The sequence below is a fragment of the Eptatretus burgeri genome, chromosome 5, assembly GCF_056783735.1.
Source record: "Eptatretus burgeri isolate ZD-2024b chromosome 5, Ebu_testis_v1, whole genome shotgun sequence".
Lineage (NCBI taxonomy): Eukaryota > Metazoa > Chordata > Myxini > Myxiniformes > Myxinidae > Eptatretus > Eptatretus burgeri.
In genome coordinates this window covers 15058441-15071665 of record NC_140965.1, presented here as the reverse complement: position 1 = coordinate 15071665, position 13225 = coordinate 15058441, and the positions used below count along the sequence as shown (strand labels likewise).

The 13225-nt window shown below is 30.6% G+C and overlaps 1 protein-coding gene across 4 annotated transcripts in view; it reads right to left on the bottom strand.

The window, feature by feature from the left end:
- LOC147025901 (transmembrane protein 216-like) overlaps window positions 1-13225 on the bottom strand; it is a 55329-nt gene that overhangs the window by 10173 nt on the left and 31931 nt on the right. For 3 of the 4 annotated variants that reach the window (XM_085883650.1, XM_085883653.1, XM_085883649.1), the window contains 4 exons: window positions 10801-10817; window positions 10520-10613; window positions 7525-7617; window positions 7094-7295 (listed from right to left, as the gene is read on the bottom strand). In XM_085883650.1, the coding sequence (XP_085739776.1) occupies window positions 7094-7295; window positions 7525-7617; window positions 10520-10613; window positions 10801-10817 (406 nt within the window). The remainder of the gene's footprint in view (window positions 1-7093; window positions 7296-7524; window positions 7618-10519; window positions 10614-10800; window positions 10818-13225) is intronic. The other variant, XM_085883652.1, reaches the window with a different exon arrangement.

Genomic DNA, 13225 nt, shown 5'->3' with positions numbered 1-13225 from the left:
GGATATTATTTATATGAATAAACAAAATAACCTTGAGTTATTATTAATATGAATAAACAAAATAACCTTGAGTTATTATTAATTTGAATAAACAAAATAACCTTGAGTTATTATGAATATGAATAAACAAAATAACCTTGAGTTATTATTAATATAAATAAACAAAATAACGTTATTATTAATTTGAATAAACAAAATAACCTTGAGTTATTATCAATATGAATAAACAAAATAACCTTGAGTTATTATTAATATGAATAACCAAAATAACCTTGAGTTATTATTAATATAAATAAACAAAATAACCTTGAGTTATTATTAATTTGAATAAACAAAATAACCGTGAGTTATTATTAATATGAATAAACAAAATAACCTTGAGTTATTATTAATATGAATAAACAAAACAACCTTGACTTATTATTAATATTAATAAACAAAATAACCATGAGTTATTATTAATATGAATAAACAAAATAACCTTGAGTTATTATTAATATGAATAAACAAAACAACCTTGACTTATTATTAATATTAATAAACAAAATAACCTTGGGATATTATTTATATGAATAAACAAAATAACCTTGAGTTATTATTAATATGAATAAACAAAATAACCTTGAGTTATTATTAATATGAATAAACATAACAACCTTGAGTTATTAATATGAATAAACAAAATAACCTTGAGTTATTATTAATATGAATAAACAAAATAACCTTGAGTTATTATTAATATGAATAAACAAAATAACCTTGAGTTCTTATTAATTTGAATAAACAAAATAACCTTGAGTTATTATTAATATGAATAAACAAAATAACCTTGAGTTATTATTAATATGAATAAACAAAATAACCTTGAGTTATTATTAATATGAAGAAACAAAATAACCTTGAGTTATTATTAATATGAATAAACAAAACAACCTTGAGTTATTATTAATATGAATAAACAAAATAACCTTGGGATATTATTTATATGAATAAACAAAATAACCTTGAGTTATTATTAATATGAATAAACAAAATAACCTTGAGTTATTATTAATATGAACAAACAAAATAACCTTGAGGTTATTACTGACATCAATAAACAAATCAATCTGGGATTATTATGAACATGAATAAACAAAACAACCTTGAGTTATTATTAATATAAATAAACAAAATAACGTTATTATTAATTTGAATAAACAAAATAACCTTGAGTTATTATTAATATGAATAAACAAAATAACCTTGAGTTATTATTAATATGAATAACCAAAATAACCTTGAGTTATTATTAATATAAATAAACAAAATAACCTTGAGTTATTATTAATTTGAATAAACAAAATAACCGTGAGTTATTATTAATATGAATAAACAAAATAACCTTGAGTTATTATTAATATGAATAAACAAAACAACCTTGACTTATTATTAATATTAATAAACAAAATAACCTTGGGATATTATTTATATGAATAAACAAAATAACCTTGAGTTATTATTAATATGAATAAACAAAATAACCTTGAGTTATTATTAATATGAATAAACATAACAACCTTGAGTTATTATTAATATGAATAAACAAAACAACCTTGAGTTATTATTAACATGATTAAATAAAATAACCTTGGGCTATTCTTAGCATGAATAAATACAAAAAAACATTGGGTTATTATTAACAAGAATAAACAAAATAACCTTGGGGTTATTACTGACATGAATAAAGAAATTAATTTGGTGTTATTATGAACATGAATAAACAAAACAACCTTGACTTATTATTAATATGAATAAAGAAATTAATTTGGTGTTATTATGAACATTAATCAACAAAACAACCTTGACTTATTATTAATATGAATAAAGAAATTAATTTGGTGTTATTATGAACATTAATCAACAAAACAACCTTGACTTATTATTAATATGAATAAACAAAACAACCTTGAGTTATTATTAATATGAATAAACAAAACAACCTTGAGTTATTATTAATATGAATAAACAAAATAACCTTGAGTTATTATTAATATGAATAAACAAAACAACCTTGACTTATTATTAATATTAATAAACAAAATAACCTTGGGATATTATTTATATGAATAAACAAAATAACCTTGAGTTATTATTAATATGAATAAACAAAATAACCTTGAGTTATTATTAATATGAATAAACATAACAACCTTGAGTTATTATTAATATGAATAAACAAAATAACCTTGAGTTATTATTAATATGAATAAACAAAATAACCTTGAGTTATTATTAATATGAATAAACAAAATAACCTTGAGTTCTTATTAATTTGAATAAACAAAATAACCTTGAGTTCTTATTAATATGAATAAACAAAATAACCTTGAGTTATTATTAATATGAATAAACAAAACAACCTTGAATTATTAATATTAATAAACAAAATAACCTTAGGATATTATTTATATGAATAAACAAAATAACCTTGAGTTATTATTAATATGAATAAACAAAATAACCTTGAGTTATTATTAATATGAATAAACAAAATAACCTTGAGTTCTTATTAATTTGAATAAACAAAATAACCTTGAGTTATTATTAATATGAATAAACAAAATAACCTTGGGATATTATTTATATGAATAAACAAAATAACCTTGAGTTATTATTAATATGAATAAACAAAATAACCTTGAGTTATTATTAATATGAACAAACAAAATAACCTTGAGGTTATTACTGACATCAATAAACAAATCAATCTGGGATTATTATGAACATGAATAAACAAAACAACCTTGAGTTATTATTAATATAAATAAACAAAATAACGTTATTATTAATTTGAATAAACAAAATAACCTTGAGTTATTATTAATATGAATAACCAAAATAACCTTGAGTTATTATTCATATAAATAAACAAAATAACCTTGAGTTATTATTAATTTGAATAAACAAAATAACCATGAGTTAGTATTAATATGAATAAACAAAATAACCTTGAGTTATTATTAATATGAATAAACAAAACAACCTTGACTTATTATTAATATTAATAAACAAAATAACCTTGGGATATTATTTATATGAATAAACAAAATAACCTTGAGTTATTATTAATATGAATAAACAAAATAACCTTGAGTTATTATTAATATGAATAAACATAACAACCTTGAGTTATTAATATGAATAAACAAAATAACCTTGAGTTATTATTAATATGAATAAACAAAATAACCTTGAGTTATTATTAATATGAATAAACAAAATAACCTTGAGTTCTTATTAATTTGAATAAACAAAATAACCTTGAGTTATTATTAATATGAATAAACAAAATAACCTTGAGTTATTATTAATATGAATAAACAAAATAACCTTGAGTTATTATTAATATGAAGAAACAAAATAACCTTGAGTTATTATTAATATGAATAAACAAAACAACCTTGAGTTATTATTAATATGAATAAACAAAATAAACTTGGGATATTATTTATATGAATAAACAAAATAACCTTGAGTTATTATTAATATGAATAAACAAAATAACCTTGAGTTATTATTAATATGAACAAACAAAATAACCTTGAGGTTATTACTGACATCAATAAACAAATCAATCTGGGATTATTATGAACATGAATAAACAAAACAACCTTGAGTTATTATTAATATAAATAAACAAAATAACGTTATTATTAATTTGAATAAACAAAATAACCTTGAGTTATTATTAATATGAATAACCAAAATAACCTTGAGTTATTATTAATATAAATAAACAAAATAACCTTGAGTTATTATTAATATGAATAAACAAAATAACCTTGAGTTATTATTAATATGAATAAACAAAATAACCGTGAGTTATTATTAATATGAATAAACAAAATAACCTTGAGTTATTATTAATATGAATAAACAAAACAACCTTGACTTATTATTAATATTAATAAACAAAATAACCTTGGGATATTATTTATATGAATAAACAAAATAACCTTGAGTTATTATTAATATGAATAAACAAAATAACCTTGAGTTATTATTAATATGAATAAACATAACAACCTTGAGTTATTATTAATATGAATAAACAAAACAACCTTGAGTTATTATTAACATGATTAAATAAAATAACCTTGGGTTATTCTTAGCATGAATAAATACAAAAAAAACATTGGGTTATTATTAACAAGAATAAACAAAATAACCTTGGGGTTATTACTGACATGAATAAAGAAATTAATTTGGTGTTATTATGAACATGAATAAACAAAACAACCTTGACTTATTATTAATATGAATAAAGAAATTAATTTGGTGTTATTATGAACATGAATAAACAAAACAACCTTGACTTATTATTAATATGAATAAAGAAATTAATTTGGTGTTATTATGAACATTAATCAACAAAACAACCTTGACTTATTATTAATATGAATAAACAAAACAACCTTGAGTTATTATTAATATGAATAAACAAAACAACCTTGAGTTATTATTAATATGAATAAACAAAATAACCTTGAGTTATTATTAATATGAATAAACAAAACAACCTTGGGATATTATTAATATGAATAAACAAAATAACCTTGAGTTATTATTAATATGAACAAACAAAATAACCTTGAGTTATTATTAATATGAATAAACATAACAACCTTGAGTTATTATTAATATGAATAAACAAAACAACCTTGAGTTATTATTAATATGAATAAACAAAATAACCTTGAGTTATTATTAATATGAATAAACAAAATAACCTTGAGTTATTATTAATATAAATAAACAAAATAACCTTGAGTTATTATTAATTTGAATAAACAAAATAACCTTGAGTTATTATTAATATGAATAAACAAAATAACCTTGAGTTATTATTAATATGAATAAACAAAACAACTTTGACTTATTATTAATATGAATAAACTAAATATCCTTGAGTTATTATTAATATGAATAAACATAACAACCTTGAGTTATCATTAATATGAATAAACATTACAACCTTGAGTTATTATTAATATGAATAAACAAAACAACCTTGAGTTATTATTAACATGATTAAATAAAATAACCTTCGGTTATTATTAGCATGAATAAATACAAAAAAACATTGGGTTATTATTAACAAGAATAAACAAAATAACCTTGGGGTTATTACTGACATGAATAAAGAAATTAATTTGGTGTTATTATGAACACGAATAAACAAAACAACCTTGACTTATTATTAATATGAATAAACAAATTAATTTGGTGTTATTATGAACATGAATAAACAAAACAACCTTGAGTTATTATTAATATGAATAAACAAAACAACCTTGAGGTATTATTAATATGAATAAACAAAATAACCTTGGGATATTATTAATATGAATAAACAAAATAACCTTGAGTTATTATTAATATGAATAAACAAAACAACCTTGAGTTATTATTAATATGAAACATAACAACCTTGAGTTATTATTAATATGAAGAAACAAAATAACCTTGAGTTATTAATATGAATGAACAAAATAACCTTGAGTTATTATTAATATGAATAAACAAAATAACCTTGAGTTATTATTAATATGAAGAAACAAAATAACCTTGAGTTATTATTAATATGAATAAACAAAATAAGCTTGAGATATTATTAATATGAATAAACAAAATAACCTTGAGTTATTATTAATATGAATAAACAAAATAACCTTGAGTTATTAATATGAATAAACAAAACAACCTTGAGTTATTATTAATATGAATAAACAAAATAACCTTGAGTTATTATTAATATGAATAAACAAAATAAGCTTGAGATATTATTAATATGAATAAACAACATAACCTTGAGTTATTATTAATATGAAACATAACAACCTTGAGTTATTATTAATATGAATAAACAAAATAACCTTGAGTTATTAATATGAAACATAACAAACTTGAGTTATTATTAATATGAATAAACAAAATAACCTTGAGTTATTATTAATATGAATAAACAAAATAACCTTGAGTTATTATTAATATGAATAAACAAAATAAGCTTGAGATATTATTAATATGAATAAACAAAATAACCTTGAGTTATTATTAATATGAATAAACAAAATAACCTTGAGTTATTAATATGAAACATAACAAACTTGAGTTATTATTAATATGAATAAACAAAATAACCTTGAGTTATTATTAATATGAATAAACAAAATAACCTTGAGTTATTATAAACATGATTAAATAAAATAACCTTGAGTTCTTATTAATATGAATAAACAAAACAACCTTGAGTTATTATTAATATGAATAAACAAAACAACCTTGAGTTATTATTAATATGAATAAACAAAACAACCTTGAGTTATTATTAACATGAATAAACAAAATAACCTTGGGGTGATGACTGACATGAATAAACAAAACAACCTTGACTTATTATTAATATGAATAAACAAATTAATTTGGGGTTATTATGAACATGAATAAACAAAACAACCTTGACTTATTATTAATATGAATAAACAAATTAATTTGGGATTATTATGAACATGAATAAACAAAACAACCTTGAGTTATTATTAATATGAATAAGCAAAACAACCTTGACTTATTATTAATATGAATAAACAAATTAATTTGGGGTTATTATGAACATGAATAAACAAAACAACCTTGACTTATTATTAATATGAATAAACAAATTAATTTGGGATTATTATGAACATGAATAAACAAAACAACCTTGAGTTATTATTAATATGAATAAGCAAAACAACCTTGGGGTTATTATGAAGATGAATAAACAAAATAACTTTGAGTTATTATTAACATGAATATACAAATTAACATGGGGTTAATATATTAACATGAATACAAAAATAACTCTGGGTTATTATCAACATGAATAAACAAAATAATGTGACGTTAATATTATCATTATTATTCCTCTTTAGCTGCCACTATTATTCCCATGTTCTTGTGTTGTTGGCCCAGGGAAGCTTGGTCCAAGTCTTTCACGAACCGGCTGGCCAGGCCTGACCTGCATTGTGCATGGAGTGTATTATCCGCATTGTGCATGGAGTCTCACTTGGCAAAGGTGGCGATCGCCAGGCAGGAAAGCACAGCTTCCAACCCAAGAAACACGAGTAAGATGGAGCTGATGATGACTTCGGCCCGAAGAACGTATGTTTGCCACAGCAACAGGTATACAGAAAGCAAAACACATGGTACGACCAAACCCAGAGCCAGGGTGAGTGGAACTCCCCTCTCGGTCAAATTTCCTTTCCAAGCTGGATCAAGGACACAAAGGAATAGGTTTAGAGACCACAATAAATGACCACTGAAATCATCATGTGATATAGCTCCTTCAACCAATCAATAGATAACCAATGGTTTTACTACAATCTATGAAGTGACTACCATTTTAGCAACGCCATTATAACTTAAACTTCACCTAATACCCACTTTGCAAACTGTGAACATTGTCCCAATCTCTAGCCAATAACCAGTCACACATACCAAAGTAAATCCGAGAAATCTCAATTCCAAGCAGAAGGAACAGCAAAAGAACATCCAGTGCAAGGTTTGAGGATGGATATGGTAAGACTTGTCCTGCAAACATTCAGAGTAAAACATACCATTATCAGGACGTCATCAATCCCGAGCCACCATTATCAGTCATGAAACTTCCTCAACAAAATCTAAGACATAACACACTCTCTATAAACATTTCTTGTTTCCAGAGACTGAACACTTTCACTATTAGAAGCCTTTAGCAGGTTGGGTTAGGAGGTGTGTTGTTGTCTCACGTAGACAAGCCAGAAACTAATGCCCTTCTGCCATTTTTGTTAATTACCTCCACCACCTAAGGAGGAGGAGGTTATGTTTTCACCCCTTTGTTAATTGCCGAAATCCGATTATGTTGGTCGGTTGTGTATGTCATTCTGTGTGTCTGTCTGTCTGTGTGTTTGTTTACCCTGTAGCAGCCACACCGTTTCAGCGATCATGACCAAACTGGGTACAGACGTCGGCCATGGTCCAACTGAGACACGTCGTTTTTGGTGAATCTATGTCAAAGGTCAAGGTCGAGGTCACCGAAAAACCGAAATTCTTATTTTCACAATAACGTCCGCTAAAATGGTCGTATCGACTTCAAACCAAAATGTGCATCTTCCAATTCTACATCCAACCATATGTCTCATTGGGGTGTCACACCAACACCCTTCTTAGCGGTCGGGGGTCGAATGTCAGGGGGGTCAGGTCAAAAATTTCAAATTGCGATAAAAACGCCATTTCGAGTCCGATTAACTTCCAAGTTATGATCATGACCAAACTAAGTGCTATAACTCATTAAACAGTAGCACTATAGACTTATAAGAACCAAATTGATTTCCAGGTTGTTTTTTTCAGAGATCATGTAGATATGACAAAGTTATTCTGGCAATTCCTTGCTCAACGAGCAATTTCATTTGTTTGTTTGTGTGCACGATATCTCAAAAAGTTGTGGACAGATCCGGATGAAATTTTGTGGGCAGGTTGGGTGTGTGACAAGGACAAACTGATTAAATTTTGGTGAAGATCCGGATTCGGATCCGACTGCAATAATTTTTAAAGTGATTCTTCACCATTGAGAGATCGGGCCAAAAACGATATAGTACTGTATCGCATGATATTTCAAAAATGTATTCGGCCCGATATGTTCTCGTGGATCAGGCATTACGTGGTAGAGGTATGCGCTCTACCGAGTGCCCTGCTAGTTTTAATATGGACTCACGTAGGAGATAAACGAGAAAGGAAAACAGGTTCACACACAACCAATGGGTATAGGATGGGGGGATGGACATACACAGGGGGAAAGGAGGGGGAAAAAAACATAATAATGAGTAACAAAGGCCCAGAGAAAAACATAATGAGAAAGAATCAGCGTGTGTATAAGAGATCATGCATGTGCACAGGTGAGCGGATGAGGTAGCGACGGGCACCATATTTGAAAGGTAGAATTGAGGAGGGCACCATATTTGAAAGGTAGAATACAAGAAAACTCTCTCTGACTCTCTGGAAAATCCTCTATTTCTCTTTGCCGACGACTCCACCCTCTGCCGTACCATCTGTCATCCCTCAGACTGGCAAGCAGCAGCTTCTTCGCTCACTGCAGATCTGGATAAAATCACAAACTGGTCCACCACGTGGAACATGTCTTTCAATCCAGACAAATCTCACACTCTCACTATGTCTCTTCGAAAGGACAGCCTCCTCTCCAGCCTTGCCCCCCCCTGCTCTCTCTGCGATTTGTCCCCACCACATTTCCACAGGGCGCTCAAGGTCCGCCAACAACCCCCTTCTGGTAAAACTACCAAAATCACGAATCGCTGCTCATCTTCACTCTTTCATTCCTCTTTTTTCCCGCCTTTGGAATAAACTTCCTCACTCTATTCTTTCCCATTCTTCCCTGCAGGCTTTCAAAACAGCTGTTCACCACCACCTCTTATCTTCCCCCATCCAAATCCTCGATCTTTTCTACCCCCGATAATCCACCCAAGCCCACTTCCTTCATTTCTCCTGCTTTCCTTCCTGAAAGTCCCTGTAATGTCCATCTTCTCTTCGCCATGTTCCCCGTCCCATCCCCATCCCTCTCCCTTCCACAGTTCACCTAATGTGTCTGTTCCCCACTGTTTTGTCCCTTCCACTCCCGCCCCTCTTGTCTCATGCCTCCTTGCTGTGAGTTGTGTGTTAGCTCTCATACGAGCCTCGACCAAGATATACAAAAAAAAAATAAAAAAAATAAAAAAAACGAACACAGGGAAACGATTCTACAATTGGCAGAATAAGGCGATGAACGAATGCAGATGTGCAACCAGCCTGGCCTTTAGGAGGGTGAGCAGGTAAAGATTTCTTGCAGAGCACATGTGATCCGGAGTGACTTGAGGAGGGCGGAGGTAGAAGAGGGCAGGATGAGCAAGGCCAGACCCTGTTGTTCATCCCAGCTATTCACTTTCCCATTTTTAAATGGACAGTGAGAGAGGCCCAAGTTTTTGTACAAGATGTCGGGGAAAAAAACAAAAAAACAATGCTTGCCAACCTGTGGCTGTTTGTCCATGCTCTACCCTTTAATTTAATGCTGAGCATCAAGCAAGGAAGCAGCATGTACCATTTTTATTAAATATTTGATATGACTCAGGTGGGGTTCGAACTCAGGTGATATGACTCAGGTAGGAATCTCCCAGACTCACAGCAGATGTTCTAACCATTACACAACCGAGTCTGGTTAAAATAAATGAGTGAGATAATGGGTTAAACACACAGGAAAACAATGCTCTCAAAGGGTTCCAAGAAGGCTTGCATATGAGCGAGCTGTGACAAACAGCATAGAGAACCATGCATACACTTGGAATTGCACAACACAAGATGGTATGCAACCGTCTTTAAGGGCAGCCACATCTCCACTGAAACTCTAAAGGCCTCAAATGTTCAATTTTTTTTTTTTTTAAAGAATGCGATGTACCTTCTCTCTTACCTTTGTACACAAACATAAGGATTTCCGCAATGAAGAAAAAGGCGAAGTAGTAGCAATTTAAATAGAGCAGAACTTGAAGAGGTACCGAAGAGAGCTGAAGTTGCGAGGAGTCAAAGACAGAACATTAATGAACTTCACACAAACAACACATAGTTCTGGATGTTATACGAATCAAAGCCTCTTCACCACCAGGAAAAGTTCAAATGGCGTGTACGCAAGACACAAATCTTGTACCAATGAACACTCTAATCAGCTTGTCGATGGCTTGTTGCAAAGGATACCACCACGTGTCTACGTCCTGGGATGCAACAAAAGGGCAAACACATTTAATCAGAACAAGAATGATTTCATGAGAGCAATTACAAAAAAAAAAATAAAAAAAATTTTTCCAAGAACTACCAAAATATCAAACACAAAGAGGAAGCAACATGAAGCATTTTCATCAAACAAAGTAAGCTGTTTGAAACTGAAATGAATTTTTCACAAGAGGAGGGCCCACACAGACATGACCCAATGAAGCCGTGTTCAGCATTGTTTGTGTTCAGCATTGTTTGTGTTCAGCATTGTTTGTGTTCAGCATTGTTTGATTTTTAAAAAAAAATTTTTGCTCAATTAAAACCCTCAGCTGTAACTAACCCCCATATTTATACAAATGACTCCCCAATGAAATTCACCCGCATGTTAATGCAGACAATTCCATTACAATCAACCCCTTATATATCCAGACAACCCGCAATATAAAATTCACCCGACTGTATATTAATACAGACAACCCCATGAGAATTAACCCTACATTTACCTAGAAAAGCACATTACAATTAACCGCACGTTAACCCCGATAATTATCCACACAACCACATCCGAAATCAACCCCTTATTTAAGCAGCACAATTCCGATTACAATCAATCCCATATTTATCCAGACAATACGCAAGTACATGGCAGATCAGCCAATTCAGCAGGCCAGCTCCTTATATAACCCCTTAATAAACTCGAAGGGCACTCGGTGGAGAGCATACCCTCCACCACGTAATGCCTGATCCATGAGAACATATCGGTCCCAATACATTTTTGAAATATCATGCTATACAGTACTATATCGGTTTTGGCCCGATCTCTCAATGGTGAAGAATCACTATATATATTAAATAATTCTCGTATCCAGATCCGGATTCGGATCTTCACCGAAATCGAATCAATTTGTCGTGTTAACACCAAACGTGTCCACCAAGTTTCATCCGAATCCGTCCACAGCTTTTTGAGATATCGTGCTATATTGTGTATGTCATTGTGTAATTTGGTCAACTTTTCATATAGACTCTGGAAACTTGTAATTTTTCACTTCCTATGTTTACAGTGAACACAAAAACACCTGTTTTCAATTTTCTTATTCATAAGCAGTCACCGAAACCCAAAATTTGAGAAATCGCCATATTTTACCCATTATAGCACATTCAGAGATAATAAAAAATATCTGTTGAGCTAAATTTAACCCAGTTAGGCATTATTTACGAACCCCCTAAAAGATGACAGCCAAATATGCACAAAAAGGACGTTCTGTAGTACTGAGAACATACAATTTGAATGGATGTGCAAATACAAAACACAAAGATGCTTAGGCATATATAATTATTTAGTCATCCAAGTCCTCATTTTCCTCGTCATCGCTTGAATTCTCATCAATTGCGACATTGTTGCATGTGTCCTCAGCTCCTTCACACTCGCAGAGCTCTGTACAGGCTAGATTATGTGCCTTACAAGAGCACCGTCGACTGCACTAACTGGCAACACAGGAACACTTCACAAGTTCCACCACGGCCTCCGGTGCTGCTGGAACTTTTGAGACAACTGGGACATAGTGGCCGTCCTCCAGTTGCCACCATCCCAGAGTAACAGGATCCAGTAGAATTGGTACAGCTACTAAGTCTTGCAACCATATGTTGGCTTGTAGGTGTGCGCGCAATATATGCTCAGTGATACATCCTTGAGTCGGAAGTAGCTTCTCCACACCTTGGTTACCCTTCAGCTGCTTGAAAATGTGCCACCTCAGTGCTTGGCTGATGCAAACCCAGAGTTGAACAGCTGACACACAAACTTTTCACATCCAGACAACACCCCTGGTGATGGGTACACTCCAACACCAAGTCCAGCAAGAGCACAGATAACATCTTCGCCTGCCTTCATGAAGACTTTGAAGCATGATGACTTCCCCTTTCCTTTGATGTGACCAGTGGTATCACTACCAGTGAGTGCATGCAATCCTGGCAATGCTGCTGCTCTTTCTGCACCTAGAGCAACATAGATGGGCTCGAGTTTGATTTTTCGTCGTCCATCTCCAGTGCCCATGATGATAACACTGTCCGGCTTCAGATCAGGTACTCTTCGCAGAGCAAGCACTAGCACATCAGTATCACAAGAATATATGTGCACAGTATTGCCCAGATGACTCACTGCCACTGCATACAAGATCAACAGTGTATCAGCTTCCTCTTGTGTACTCGGAATGCTCACCATGTTTGGCTGGGAAGAAAGGAAGCCTTTCTGGGTGTGTGTGGTGATCGGCACTTTGCACAATCGAACAGCTTTTTGTGCAAGATACAACACAAGATTGGCTTTTGTTTCCTTAGTGCTCAGAAATGACTTGAAGTCGTTAATGCATGTAGTATCGTCTACTTTATACCCCTTGTCCTGTGTTCTCCCTGCCGT